Raw genomic sequence first — 16,112 nt, 5'->3', positions numbered from 1 at the left:
ATAAAGATTATTTCAGCCATAACCAATATTTAAATACTCGTTATGATGAAAACTGCAGCATTGAACTGATGCTATTTCTGCTTTCCTTACCTTGTCCTTGTTTTGTAAAGTCTGAGTTCTGGTAAAAGTGTCTCCTCCATTTATACTGATCAGCTCTCCATCTACAGGTGGAAACGGTGCGGGGAAAACCACTACATCACTCTTCAGTGTGTCTGAGCTGAAACACACGTCATACTGCTGAGTAGCTTTAGAGTAAGACCAGCTCCCGTCAGGGTGGGTGGTGATCATGGGGGCGCTGTACCTGCTGAAATCACCGTCTGTCCTGTGGCATCTGACAGCTATTAAACTGATGAGACTCAGCAGAAAGATCACAGAGACTGACACGATGGCGATCAGCAGATATAGGTTCAAATCAGAGAAGTTGTCCTCCTTTATAGGCACATGTCTGAACTGAGTCTGAACATCAGCTGTGCTTTCAACCACCATCACATCAATAGACACAGTAGCTGACAGAAGGTTCTCCATTATCAGAAACCAGCACCACCAAGGGGTGAGTTTTCAGGTCATTGTCACTCATTCTCCTCTTAGTCCTGATTTCCCCGGTGCTGGTTCCGATCCTGAACAGGTTGTTTCCTTTGGGCTCAGACAGGTGATAAGAAAGCAGCGCATTGTATCCAGTGTCTGCGTCCACAGCCCTGATCTTTGCTACAAAGTATCCTGCTTCAGCAGAATAGGGGATGGTCTCACTGCTGGCAGAGCCGTGCTCAGAATAAGGAGCTAAAATTGTTGGATTATTATCATTTTCATCTAGAATTAAAACATTAATAGTCACGTTGCTGCTGAGAGGAGGAATACCAGAGTCTGTGGCCTTAACTTTAAACGCAAATGTTTTAAATTTTTCATAATTAAAAGATTGCAAACTGACTATGTCTCAGAATCAGAATCAGAATCAGAATCAGAATCAGAATCAGAATCAGAATCAGAATCAGAATCAGAATCAGAAAAGCTTTATTGCCAAGTACGTTTTTGGACAGACAAGGAATTTGTTTTGGCGTAGTCGGTGCAATACAATACAAATTAAACAGTATAAACATATCTACAATATAATATAAATATATGTGCACAGTTTTAAGTGAGTGAGTTGATGTTTATGAACGAAGACACGGGGATATTTTTTGCATCACCTTCCAGAGAATAAGTTACTCTGGCGTTTTCATTTACATCAGGATCGACTGCACGTATGGTAAAAATACTGGCTCCAACTGGGCTGTTTTCTTTCACATAAATATTGATCACAGGATCTAGGAAACGAGGTGCGTTGTCATTTACATCAGCAACTTGAACATTAATAACGCTGGAGCTGGACAGAGATGGGACACCGTCATCATTAGCTATAATTGTGACGTTGTAAGAAGGATGGGCTTCTCGATCAAGTGGTCCATCTTCAACTAAAGAATAATAACTCTTATAATTAGAATTTAACTTAAAAGGAGTCGATCCAACAAGCTTACAACGAGTTTGCCCATTTTTGCCACCGTCTTTATCCGTCACTGTGACCAAAGCGACAACGCTTCCTGTTTCAGCATCTTCTTTAACTGGGTTCATCAGTGATGTTACAATAATTTCAGGGGCGTTGTCGTTTACATCCACTACTTCGATTAAAAGCTATCCATTTGATCTCCGAGGTGACGAACCTTTGTCTGTCGCTTGAACATGGATTTCGTACGCTGATTGTGTTTCATAGTCTAATTCCCTTTTAAAGCTTACATCTCCCGTTCTGCATTTATCAAAAATATATCAGATGGGTTAAAGGTTGCACGTTTGAAAAAAGAGTAGACTACTTTCCCGTTGTCTCCTTTGTCTAAATCAGTGGCACTAAGCTGAATAACAACAGATCCAACTGGGGCATTTTCATTAACGCGAGCTTTATAGAGTGTTTTGCTAAACGACAGAGTGTTATCGTTCACATCCAGAACATTAACAATGATCTGTAGAGTTCCAGTTTTTGGAGGTCTTCCTCCATCTGTAGCAGTGAGTGTCAGTTTAATTACTCCTTGCTTCTCTCGGTCTAAAGCTTTTAGTAGCACTAATTCAGCAGATGCGCCGTGCTCTCCGCCGCTCTGTACATCGAGGGAGAAGTATTCATTTACACTGAGCTTGTAATTTTTTGCAGAGTTGCTGCTCGAATCTGCATCGACTGCCAAAGGCAACAAGAAGCGCTCGCCCACTGGAGAAGATTCAGAGATGTTGAGAGAAAATGATTTATCCATGAAAGTAGGCACATTGTCGTTCACATCAGCAATCACCACCTCAATGCGTCTGTGCACCACAGGATCACTCAGTATGGCCTCGACGTTTAATGTGCATTTAATAGAGTTCAGACAAAGCTCCTCACGATCTATTCTCTCGTTGACATAAAGATCTCCTGTTTTAAAATCAGCCTCAAAGTATTTCTTACGGTGTCCCGACACAATATTTAGATTCCTAGTTTGCAGGTCTCGAACATTGACATTTAAATCCTTTGCGGGGTTCCCGACCACAGTTCCTTTGTCCGCCTCCTCGGCGACGGAGTAGGATATCTGAGCAGCAGACCGGTTGGATACAAACAACATGAGCAGCAAAAATAAAATCCAATTATTCCTTCTTCTGTCCATCGCTGATTTAAGAGAAACAGACCAGATCCTAATTATTTCTATACAAACGCCTCTCGATCGGGCAAATTTTTAGACCAAATGATTCCACTCCTCGGCTTTCAGCCATGGTTTCTGCTCATGCAACAAAGCACGAAGTCTGCTGTGACGCATAAAAAGAAAGGAGGAGACTTAAAATACCGAGCTCACGAAACACGCGGCCATCAGCGACCTCACGCGTTGTAACCATAAACTGTGAGAAACTTTCAAAAATTAGGTATCAAGTCCAATGGGACACATATCAGGTGTAACCATGGCATATTACCTGAGTACAGATTACCTAAAGTTATTGTGTTAAAATGGAAATTAAATATTGACAGATTACTGAGGCCAAAAGAAAATTAGGTCAAACATCGCCAAGTCCAAAAAAGTATTAATAATAATCAACAACACAAACAAACAACTTAACAATATCATGTTAATGTTAATAAGTCATCAACCTTAAAACAACATAAAACAAAAAGAACTTAAAGATTTTAGATCAAATGACAAATAGCAAGGAGCTGATTTTCAGCACCATGGAAAGCGGCTTAAACAAAACCATCTGATTAGCCTTGAACTATTATTTTTTTTAGATGATTGTTTTTAATATGATTGTAGAAAGGAATATAAGTACATTTAACAGAGTGTCAAGTGTCGATCTTAGCTATAGAATACAAGATTTATCTGCAATTTAATTTTGCAAATTGCACTTAGTGGCCAATAATAACTCACCTTTTCTTTTGTGGGTAAAGTCTGAGTTCTGGTAAAAGTGTCTCCTCCATTTATACTGATCAGTTCACCATCTACAGGTGGAAACGGTGCGGGGAAAACCACTACATCACTCTTCAGTGTGTCTGAGCTGAAACACACGTCATACTGCTGAGTAGCTTTAGAGTAAGACCAGCTCCCGTCAGGGTGGGTGGTGATCATGGGGGCGCTGTACCTGCTGAAATCACCGTCTGTCCTGTGGCATCTGACAGCTATTAAACTGATGAGACTCAGCAGAAAGATCACAGAGACTGACACGATGGCGATCAGCAGATATAGGTTCAAATCAGAGAAGTTGTCCTCCTTTATAGGCACATGTCTGAACTGAGTCTGAACATCAGCTGTGCTTTCAACCACCATCACATCAATAGACACAGTAGCTGACAGAGAAGGTTCTCCATTATCAGAAACCAGCACCACCAAGGGGTGAGTTTTCAGGTCATTGTCACTCATTCTCCTCTTAGTCCTGATTTCCCCGGTGCTGGTTCCGATCCTGAACAGGTTGTTTCCTGTGGGCTCAGACAGGTGATAAGAAAGCAGCGCATTGTATCCAGAGTCTGCGTCCACAGCCCTGATCTTTCCTACAAAGTATCCTGCTTCAGCAGAATAGGGGATGGTCTCACTGTTAGCAGAGCCGTGCTCAGAATAAGGAGCTAAAATTGTTGGATTATTATCATTTTCATCCAGAATTAAAACATTAATAGTCACGTTGCTGCTGAGAGGAGGAACACCAGAGTCTGTGGCCTGAACTTTAAACTGAAATGTTTTTAACTCCTCGTAGTTGAACGACTGCAGGCTGATTATATCTCCTGTGTCTGAGTTGATGTTTAACACTGAAGAAATTGGAATACTTTTTGGAAAACTATCCAAAAGTTTATAGCTTACCTTTGCATTGTTATCTACATCCGGATCAGCGGCATTTATTGTGTAAATATTTGAACCGACGGGGCTGTTTTCTTTTAAAAAAACGTGAATCACGGGTTCTGTAAACCGAGGTGCGTTATCATTAACATCAGCAACGTGAACAGTAATTACTTTGATGCTAGACAGAGCTGGACTTCCCTCATCTGAAGCTATAACAGTTATATTGTAAGTAGAAACGTTTTCTCTGTCCAGCGATCCATCAACTACTAGTGAATAATCATTTTTGTAGTTGGATTTCAGTTTAAAAGGAAAACGTTCAACTACACTGCACTTAGTCACTCCATTCTGCCCTCCATCTTTATCACTCACTGTAATAAAAGCAACGATCGTCCCCAGCTCTGCATCTTCTTTTACTGGCGTCATCAAGGATGTGACAGAGATTTCTGGAGCGTTGTCATTCACATCAATCACCTCTATAAGTAATTTAGCATGCGCACTACGAGGCGAGGCTCCCTGGTCTTTTGCTTGAACTCTGATTTCATAAGCACGCGTTTCTTCATAATCTAGACTCCCTTTCACTGTTATTTCTCCTGTTTCTGAATTTAGATCAAAGAAGCTTGATGGATCAATACTTCCTGTTATAATGAAAAAATAATGAATCCTACTGTTAACGCCTTCGTCCAAATCCGTCGCATTCAACTTAACAACAAATGTTCCAGGACTAACATTTTCTCTGATCTGCACCTTATAAAGAGATTTACTAAACACAGGAGTGTTGTCATTTACATCAATCACGTTAACAGTCAGCTGCAATGTCCCCGATCTAGGCGGTTTACCTCCGTCTACAGCAGTCAAAACAAGTTTAATCACTGGTTGTTTTTCTCTGTCTAAACCTTTCTGCAGCACTAACTCAGCCAAAACGCCATGTTCTCCACCACTCTGTACATCAAGTGAGAAATGTTCATTCTGACTCAGCTTGTAGCTTTTTACTGCGTTGCTTCCTATGTCGGGATCCACCGCTACAGGGAGAGGATATCTCTCCCCCGGAGATAAAGACTCCGAGATATTTAATGACTGCGTTTGTTCAATAAACGAAGGCGAGTTATCATTTACATCAATAATGTTTATCTCGATGCGATGAACATTGATTGGATTGCTTAAAGCCGCTTGTATTTTAATGGAGCATTTTACCACATACGGACAAAGCGCCTCTCTGTCTATTCTATCGGCAACAAATAGGTTCCCGGTCTGTAAATTCACGTCAAAATATGTGTTGCTGAAACCTGAAACAATGCGGAGGTCCCTGGTGTTCAGGTCGTGCACGTTGAGGTTTAAATCCTTAGCAATATTCCCCACAACAGTCCCTTTGTTCACCTCCTCGGAAATTGAATAAGATAGCTGCGATGCAGACCGGTCACAAAGACAAAGCAGCGCAAACAAATAAATCCAAAGATATCCGTTTTGTCTTCGCCAAAACATCCTTAATGTGGCGACAAAACAAAGCCCAATTTATCATTTATTCTCCAAAAAACATGTACTTCCAGATTATTTTCGTTTCCCCACGTACAGCCGAGTGGCAGGAAACTACAAAGGCTGCTGACGGGTTATTCCTTTCAACATGAACGAAGGAGGGGTTATAGACCTATAAAGTAATTCATACCAATGGTCTCGAGTGACATCATGTGGTAGAAGACATATGAACACTTACCAAAATAGAAAACTAACTTGGGTAAACGTTGTAAATGAGACACATATTCGCTACCGGTGGTTTAATTTTATCAATAAAAAACCCCAAATATAATATCCAGGTTTACGTTTATAAATGTCAATATTAAATTTAAATATGAAGTCAATTTTAAGTGCAGTCATGCACATTTGAAATATTTCAATGACAAGACCATATCCTGAAAATCCAAATAAAACGTTTATAGTTTAAATGTAGTTAATGTTGCATAGTAGTTCGATAAGCAGTTTAATCTAATATTAATGTATAAATCCCAATGACAAAAATAACTGCTGAGGTTCGGTTTAGGACCCAAATGGTGTAATTCTGACATAAGTACTATGGATAGCACCGAAGTCACCTAACTTTCGTTTCTTTCTATTCTAAATGAGAATTCATTTTGTGAAAATAAAACATATTGGAAGTACTTCCATTTCATAATCATTGTGTGTTCCGTCTAATTTTGAGTAGGATTCACTTGGACTGTATTATAAAATGCTTTTAAAAAAAATAGTATATCTAAAGGAGATACGTTTAGAATTGAGGTATTGTTACTGTAACTTTAATAAATCCAGTTATTTCTCGCAGCTTTAAACCATATGTATTGTTTCATTGTAATAAGTTTACAGGTAAGATACAGCAAGTGAATTTCTAACTGCGTGCACTTCAGTATTCCTGTTGTGTTTCAAGGAGATGTATTCGATACCTTGAAATACTCACAAAAAAAAAATGTTTCAACGACTTATTTGTTTGTAAGAAAACAAAGTTCCATCAGGCTGCTTCACTTAAACGTTAAGACTTCTTTTTAAAGGCTCCTATGCGTAATTCCAACCATGAGTGGTTAATTTGACATGCCTCACTGAGTTTTGTATGTTTGTTTAAATTCATAGCATTTTCTCCTTTTTTATTGTAACAAAATAACAATCCCAGCTTAAATCGTCTGAATCTCAATCCTTACAATCAAAATATAAACCCCAAGTAATTTTAATTGCCTACCTTGTCCTTGTTTGGTAAAGTCTGAGTTCTGGTAAAAGTGTCTCCTCCATTTATACTGATCAGTTCACCATCTACAGGTGGAAACGGTGCGGGGAAAACCACTACATCACTCTTCAGTGTGTCTGAGCTGAAACACACGTCATACTGCTGAGTAGCTTTAGAGTAAGACCAGCTCCCGTCAGGGTGGGTGGTGATCATGGGGGCGCTGTACCTGCTGAAATCACCGTCTGTCCTGTGGCATCTGACAGCTATTAAACTGATGAGACTCAGCAGAAAGATCACAGAGACTGACACGATGGCGATCAGCAGATATAGGTTCAAATCAGAGAAGTTGTCCTCCTTTATAGGCACATGTCTGAACTGAGTCTGAACATCAGCTGTGCTTTCAACCACCATCACATCAATAGACACAGTAGCTGACAGAGAAGGTTCTCCATTATCAGAAACCAGCACCACCAAGGGGTGAGTTTTCAGGTCATTGTCGCTCATTCTCCTCTTAGTCCTAATTTCCCCGGTGCTGGTTCCGATCCTGAACAGGTTGTTTCCTTTGGGCTCAGACAGGTGATAAGAAAGCAGCGCATTGTATCCAGAGTCTGCGTCCACGGCCCTGATCTTTGCTACAAAGTATCCTGCTTCAGCAGAATAGGGGATGGTCTCACTGTTAGCAGAGCCGTGCTCAGAATAAGGAGCTAAAATTGTTGGATTATTATCATTTTCATCCAGAATTAAAACAGTAACAGTCACGTTGCTGCTGAGAGGAGGAACACCAGAGTCTGTAGCCTGAACTTTAAACTGAAACGTTTTTAACTCCTCATAATTAAACGGCTGCAGACTGATTATGTCTCCACTGTCTGAGTTAATGTTTAAAACAGATGATATTGGAATATTTTTATACGAATTATCCAACAGTTTATAGCTAACCTTTGCATTTTGATCTACATCCGGATCGAATGCATTAATTGTATACATTTTTGAATTCGGTGGTTTATTTTCTTTGACATAAATGTAAATAACTGGCTCTATAAAACGAGGTGCGTTGTCATTCACATCCGCCACTTGAACAGTGATGATTTTGACGCCGGACAGGGGCGGACTTCCTTCATCTGTAGCTGTTATTGTGACATTATGAGCAGAAATATTTTCTCTGTCCAGTTGTCCATCAACTACTAATGAATAATCATTTTTGTAGTTGGACTTCAGTTTAAAGGGACCAGATCCAATTACGCTGCATTTAGTTACACCATTGTTCCCTCCATCTTTATCACTCACAGTAATTAAAGCTACAATCGTCCCGATTTGTGCGTCTTCTCTTACAGGTGTCATTAAGGATGTGACCGATATTTCTGGAGCATTGTCATTAAGATCAATCACCTCTATTAATACTTTCGCATACGCACTTCGAGGTGAAGATGCCTGATCTTTTGCTTGGACTCTAATTTCATAAGCACGCGCTTCTTCATAATCTAGACTTCCTTTCAAAGTTATTTTTCCAGTTTCTGATTCTAACTCAAACATATGTGATGGATCCATATTTCCTCTTTTAATAAAGGAGTACATAATCTTACCGTTTATGCCTTCGTCCATGTCTGTTGCATTTACTTTTACTACAGGTGTTCCAGGAGGTGCGTTTTCCTTTACACTTACTTTGTAAAGCGATTGGCTGAAGCTGGGTATATTGTCATTAACATCTATAACAAATACATGTATCTGTAGTGATCCTGATTTAGGAGGCTTACCTCCATCAATTGCCGTTAACATAAGTGTTATGAGCGAATGTGTCTCCCTGTCTAAAGCTTTCTGCAGCACTAATTCAGCCGACACGCCATGTTCTCCACCGCTCTGAACATCTAGAGAGAAATGTTCATTCTGACTCAGCTTGTAGGTTTTCACAGCGTTGCTCCCTATGTCTGCATCCACGGCTACAGGGAGAGGATATCGCTCTCCCGTTAGTGATGATTCCGAAATATTTAGGGAATGTTTGTTTTCAACAAATGCGGGAGCATTATCGTTTATGTCTACAATATTAATTTCTATGCGATGTGCAGTCATTGGGTTACTTAAAACAGCTTGTATTTTTAGCGAGCATTTTACGAGATCCGGACAAAGCTCCTCTCTGTCTATTCTCTCGTTAACGAAGAGGTTTCCGGTCCGCAAATTAACGTCAACATATTTCTTACTGTAACTCGAAACAACACGAAATCCCCTGCTCTCCAGATCCTGAACATTTAGGTTTAAATCCTTGGCGATGTTCCCCAAAGCGGTGCCTTTGTTCACCTCCTCTGATATGGAATAGGATAGTTGCGAGGTAGAGCAGCCATACAGACAAAGAAACAATGGAATGAAAATCCACACGTATTCCTTTTCCCTTCGTGGATACATCATGGGATCACGGAGGATAATTCAATTGAAGTAATCATTTATCCGGAGTAAACGTGTTTTCGTCCAGCGCAATTGTGATGACAGGAGTCTATTGCATTTCCCGACAAGCCCTGTCCCTGGGCCGAAAGATGATTTTTTTTTCTCTGTCTTATAAGGAGGAGGAGTTTTTAAATATATATTCTCGCTCAAATCCACGGTCTCCGACGACATCATGTGGTGAATAACCAGTCAGCAAATTAATTGTTTTGCAACTCAAACCCTTACAACTTACAACGATATTTTACAAACAAAACATATTAAGATTCAGGCTTCACCTCTAGGACAACTGGATAGCTCTTTACTGAATCTTTTTAAATTGACTTTTGCAAGTCTCCACATGATAAAAGTTGCATAAACGTTTGGTTACTGACTCATTATAAAATACTATTTTGAGAAAATAATGTATAGAATTATTATAAACAATGACACTTGTCAAGAAAAATAAAATAAATTAGTCAAAACTTAAACTACATTGGATACTATCGACAAACTGTATAAATGAGATTTGAATGAAAGAAAAATAAAAGTAAAAAAATATATATATAAACCATATAAACTAAACGTTTGACAACTTGTGACACAAATGGTCCACATTTTTGAATACAGATTTGGAGAATTATGACAAACTATATTTATTGCTCTAAAACCCGCATAGTATGAAGTATATATTTCTTACCTTGTCGTTGTTTGGTAAAGTCTGAGTTCTGGTAAAAGTGTCTCCTCCATTTATACTGATCAGTTCACCATCTACAGGTGGAAACGGTGCGGGGAAAACCACTACATCACTCTTCAGTGTGTCTGAGCTGAAACACACGTCATACTGCTGAGTAGCTTTAGAGTAAGACCAGCTCCCGTCAGGGTGGGTGGTGATCATGGGGGCGCTGTACCTGCTGAAATCACCGTCTGTCCTGTGGCATCTGACAGCTATTAAACTGATGAGACTCAGCAGAAAGATCACAGAGACTGACACGATGGCGATCAGCAGATATAGGTTCAAATCAGAGAAGTTGTCCTCCTTTATAGGCACATGTCTGAACTGAGTCTGAACATCAGCTGTGCTTTCAACCACCATCACATCAATAGACACAGTAGCTGACAGAGAAGGTTCTCCATTATCAGAAACCAGCACCACCAAGGGGTGAGTTTTCAGGTCATTGTCGCTCATTCTCCTCTTAGTCCTGATTTCCCCGGTGCTGGTTCCGATCCTGAACAGGTTGTTTCCTTTGGGCTCAGACAGGTGATAAGAAAGCAGCGCATTGTATCCAGAGTCTGCGTCCACGGCCCTGATCTTTCCTACAAAGTATCCTGCTTCAGCAGAATAGGGGATGGTCTCACTGTTAGCAGAGCCGTGCTCAGAATAAGGAGCTAAAATTGTTGGATTATTATCATTTTCATCCAGGATTAAAACATTAACAGTCACGTTGCTGCTGAGAGGAGGAACACCAGAGTCTGTGGCCTGAACTTTAAACTGAAATGTTTTTAACTCCTCATGATTAAAAGACTGCAAGCTGATTATATCTCCTGTGTCTGAGTTGATATTTAAAAAAGAAGAGATTGGGATATTTTTAGGTGAATTAGATAGCAATTTGTAGGTAATCTTTGCATTGTCATTTAAATCAGAGTCAACTGCATCTATTGTGTATATTTTCGAACCAACTGGACTGTTTTCTTTTACATAAATGTAAATAACTGGCTCCATAAAACGGGGTGCATTGTCATTAACATCAGCAACACTGACTGTAATGACTTTCATGCTGGACAGAGGCGGACTTCCTTCATCTGTAGCTGTTATTGTGACATTATAAATAGAAATGTTCTCTCTGTCAAGCGATCTATCAACTACTAATGAATAGTCATCTTTGTAGTTTGACTTCAGTTTAAAAGGAAAAGATCCAACTACGCTGCACTTAGTCACCCCATTGCTCCCTCCATCTTTATCACTCACTGTAATTAAAGCAACTATAGTTCCCAATTGTGCGTCTTCTCTTACTGGTGTCATTAATGACGTCACCAATGTTTCTGGAGCATTGTCATTCACATCAATCACCTCTATTAATAATTTAGCATGCGCACTACGAGGCGAGGCTCCCTGGTCTTTTGCTTGGACTCTTAACTCATAAGCGGGCGTTTTTTCAAAATCCATATTGCTCTTTAAAGTAATTTTTCCGGTTTCCGAATTTAAATCAAATACATTTGTTGGATCAGCATTACCTCGTTTTACGAAAGAATACACGATCTTGCCATTCATGCCTTCGTCTAAATCTGTAGCATTTATTTTGATCAACGCTGTTCCCGGTGCTGTGTTTTCATTTGCACGCACTTTGTAAAGAGATTTGCTGAATACTGGCGTATTATCATTAGCATCTATCACAAGTACGTGTATCTGTAATGTTCCAGATCTACCTGGTTTTCCTCCATCCAGAGCGGTCAGGACGAGTTTAAGCACTGGCTGTTTCTCTCGGTCTAAAGCTTTGTCGAGCACAAGCTCAGCAGATAATCCATGTTCTCCGGTGCTTTGAACATCAATTGAGAAATGTTCGTTCTTATCCAGCTTGTAGCTTTTCAGTGAGTAGCTTCCTACGTCTGCATCTTCTGCGATTGGCAGAAGATAACGCTCACCTGGTGGCACTGATTCAGAGATATTTACCAAATATACATGCTCATTAAACTCAGGCGAGTTGTCATTAATATCTAAAACATTCACTTCAATTCGGTGCACAACCATCGGGTTCGTCAAAACAGCCTGTATTCTTAGAGCGCATTGTTCTGTGTTCGGACACAGCTCCTCTCTGTCTATTCTGTCGTTAACAAATATATCCCCCGTCAATAAATTCACGTCAAAGTATTTCTTACTATAACCCGAGACAATGCTCAGGCCTCGGTCCTCCAGCTCTTGCACATTTAGGTTTAAATTCTTTGCAATATTCCCCACCAAGGTCCCTTTGTTCGCCTCCTCGGAAATGGTATAAGATAAATGCGAAGCAGAGCAGTCACAAAGACAAAGCAGCACAATCCAAAATATCCAAGCGCATTCCTCGTTTCCCATCCTGAGCAATAAACGCCAAATTCCTTGAAATCCGGTTATACCAGTGTGTATTATTGACATATATATCCCTCATTAATACGGTTATCCAGCAGCAACTGCAGCTTTTCTTTTTGTACCACGGCACAATGAAGCGGTGTCTGTAAACGAATAACCAATAACGGTTTCCGCCTTTCTGTGCAGGGTGGAGTTTTAGATGGACTGTAAAAAATGTACCGGCGGTCTCCAACGACACCTCGTGGAGCATCTAATGTAACTCACTAAATATGTTGCCGGATGTTTTGGGTAACTTTAAAAATAATGGTAAACAATTACCACATTTTAATCCTATTATTGCACTATTCTATACACCCATTACGTTAAAGGTCTAAAAGGGGTCACATATAAATCTCGGCGATGTACTATTGGAAGCAGTCAAAACATTTCATGAAATAGCAAAGGCATGCTTTAACTTTTTAACAGAATATCCGACTAGTCTGCCACGTCGAGCAGTTATCAGGTTTTGTGAATTCTATGTTAGATTTGAGGGAGGTGACTACTTTCAGCACCACGGAGAGCTTCATGCATCCATGGCCATTGTGGTGTTCTCTATGGACACACTATTTTTCAGATGATTCCTATATTTTTTTTCATGATAAAAAAATCCTAAACGGTTAACACTATATTGCTTTCAATTGAGACACGGGATAAAATTAATTGTGGTAATAGTTGTATTAAAAAAATAGTAAAAAGTGTTGCTATGTTGTGGAAATACAAAAGGGCTTAGTTTATTTTCGGTCTGAATGAGTTACTTTGATCCATAAGACGTAATTATTTAAACTCCAGAAATCTGGAGGCACTATATTTCAGAGTAAAAGAAAGTGATTATTGTTGATGGGATGCATATAATACGGGATCATTCGAAGTTTATAGCTAAAAAAAAAAACAAGACAAAAGGCAAAAAAGACTCAAACCTACCTTGTCTTTGTTTGGTAAAGTCTGAGTTCTGGTAAAAGTGTCTCCTCCATTTATACTGATCAGCTCTCCATCTACAGGTGGAAACGGTGCGGGGAAAACCACTACATCACTCTTCAGTGTGTCTGAGCTGAAACACACGTCATACTGCTGAGTAGCTTTAGAGTAAGACCAGCTCCCGTCAGGGTGGGTGGTGATCATGGGGGCGCTGTACCTGCTGAAATCACCGTCTGTCCTGTGGCATCTGACAGCTATTAAACTGATGAGACTCAGCAGAAAGATCACAGAGACTGACACGATGGCGATCAGCAGATATAGGTTCAAATCAGAGAAGTTGTCCTCCTTTATAGGCACATGTCTGAACTGAGTCTGAACATCAGCTGTGCTTTCAACCACCATCACATCAATAGACACAGTAGCTGACAGAGAAGGTTCTCCATTATCAGAAACCAGCACCACCAAGGGGTGAGTTTTCAGGTCATTGTCGCTCATTCTCCTCTTAGTCCTGATTTCCCCGGTGCTGGTTCCGATCCTGAACAGGTTGTTTCCTTTGGGCTCAGACAGGTGATAAGAAAGCAGCGCATTGTATCCAGAGTCTGCGTCCACAGCCCTGATCTTTGCTACAAAGTATCCTGCTTCAGCAGAATAGGGGATGGTCTCACTGTTAGCAGAGCCATGCTCAGAATAAGGAGCTAATATTGTTGGATTATTATCATTTTCATCCAGAATTAAAACATTAACAGTCACGTTGCTGCTGAGAGGAGGAACACCAGAATCTGTGGCCTGAACTTTAAACTGAAACGCTTTTAACTCCTCATAGTTGAAAGACTGCAGCGCACTTATTTCGCCGGTTTCTGTGTTTATATTTAGAATATTTGAAAGCGGTATTTTAGAGGGGTTTTCATCAATTAAGAAATACGTAATTTTAGCATTTTCCATTACGTCTGCATCCTGTGCTGTTGCCTTTGTGATTATTTGTCCAACTTTACTGTTCTCTTTCACATATACATTGATATTACCTTCTGGAAATGTAGGTGCATTGTCGTTAACGTCAGAAATATGCACGTTGAGTACAGCTGTACTAGTGAGAGCTGGACTACCTTCATCGGCAGCAGTAATAGTCAAATTATGAACTGATACTGTTTCTCTGTCGAGAGGACCATCAACTGTTAATGAATAATAGTTTTTGTAATTTGACTTTAATTTAAATGGGACAGAGTCTTGGATTTTACAGCTGGTGAGGCCATTCGGTCCTCCGTCTTTATCAGTCACAGTTACCAAAGCGATAACTGTCCCAATTCCCGCATTTTCCAGCACAGGACTCACCCTCGCTGTTATCGATATTTCTGGTGCATTATCATTAACATCAATAATCTCTACCAACACCTTAGAGTAACCACTCCTGGGGGATGCGCCTCGATCTGTTGCGCGCACTCTTATTTCATATACATTGCTTTCCTCGTAATCCAAATGACTCTTGACAGCAATTTCACCACTGTCCGGAAAAACGTAAAATTTATTAGAAGAGTCTACAGTTCCCCCTCTCATCAAAAAATATTTAATCTCAGAATTTGAACCTTCATCTAAATCAGTTGCATCTAATTTTAGTATTGTTGTACCTACGGGTACGTTTTCGCTGACACTTACTTTATAAAGGGACTTACTAAACAAAGGCGTGTTATCATTAACATCTATTACATTTATGAGAATTTGCATGCTGCCAGACTTTGACGGTTTACCTCCGTCCACTGCTGTTAGGGTCAGTTTAATTGCGGGTTGCTTTTCTCTGTCTAAAGCTTTTTGCAGGACTAACTCAGCAGACACGCTGTCACGACTACTGCTTACATCTATAGAAAAATACTCGTTTTGACTTATTTTAAAGGTTTTGACTGAATTAATGCCAGCGTCTGCATCATGAGCTGCGGGGAGAGGATACCTCTCACCCGCGGAAGATGATTCAGATATATTAAATACATGGATTTTCTCTGAGAATGCTGGTGCGTTATCATTAACATCCAGAATGTTTACTTCAATGCGATATATATTCATAGGGTTGTTAAGGAGAGCCTGTATGTTTAAGGGACATTTGAGTGTATTAGAACAAAACTCTTCGCGGTCGATCCTGTCGCTTACAAATAAAGCTCCCGTTCTTAAATTAGCGCCAAAATACATCTTACTGTATCCTGATACAATTCGAAATCCTCGTTCCTCCAGTTGCTGTGCGCTGATATGTAAATCCTTGGCAATATTCCCAACCACTGTCCCTTTGTCCACCTCCTCGGAGACCGAGTAGGAAATGTGAGCAGAGGACCAGTCGAATAAACAAAGAATAATGGCGAGCAGCATCCATTCAGCTTCCCTGTACCGTTTCTGATTCATTTTGTAAAGATGAAAAATCCAGACAAACTTCCTTCATTTATAAAACGGAGAAAAGTAGTAAAATACGTCCAAAATCTTCGAATCTCGGAACCTTTTTCCACACGACAACGTCTGTTAACCCAGACTCAACATCACGTACTCAGTGGTTCACATTTCAGCAAAAAAAGGAGGGGTTTTACATTATTAAGTGAGCAGAAGTGAAGCTGTGGTCTCGAGTGACATCTTGTGCTCGTTACATAGGCCTCCAAATAATATTTCGGAAAATAAAGATAATTCAGCTGTATTTTATTTACAG

At 40.0% G+C, this 16,112-nt stretch overlaps 2 protein-coding genes across 15 annotated transcripts in view; both read right to left on the bottom strand.

The window, feature by feature from the left end:
- The window catches only part of LOC124860299 (protocadherin alpha-C2-like), a 192,052-nt gene that overhangs the window by 37,042 nt on the left and 138,898 nt on the right, over positions 1-16,112 (bottom strand). The window contains exon 1 of one of the 14 annotated variants that reach the window (XM_047353502.1): positions 13,442-15,923. The exons of 10 other annotated variants lie outside the window; for them this stretch is intronic. In XM_047353502.1, the coding sequence (XP_047209458.1) occupies positions 13,442-15,817 (2,376 nt within the window). In that variant the 5' untranslated portion in view covers positions 15,818-15,923. Of the gene's footprint in view, positions 1-3,404; positions 5,880-7,023; positions 9,513-10,117; positions 12,650-13,441; positions 15,924-16,112 lie in introns of those variants that run through there. 3 more of the 14 variants (XM_047353495.1, XM_047353496.1, XM_047353499.1) reach the window with 3 other exon arrangements.
- Positions 1,201-3,013, bottom strand: zgc:123181 (uncharacterized protein LOC735300 homolog). The gene has a single exon (XM_047353524.1). The coding sequence runs from the start codon at positions 2,652-2,654 to the stop codon at positions 1,764-1,766; it is 891 nt and encodes a 296-aa protein (XP_047209480.1). The 5' UTR covers positions 2,655-3,013; the 3' UTR covers positions 1,201-1,763.

Source organism: Girardinichthys multiradiatus, chromosome 23 (assembly GCF_021462225.1).
Source record: "Girardinichthys multiradiatus isolate DD_20200921_A chromosome 23, DD_fGirMul_XY1, whole genome shotgun sequence".
Lineage (NCBI taxonomy): Eukaryota > Metazoa > Chordata > Actinopteri > Cyprinodontiformes > Goodeidae > Girardinichthys > Girardinichthys multiradiatus.
This window is presented reverse-complemented; position numbering and strand designations above follow the sequence as displayed.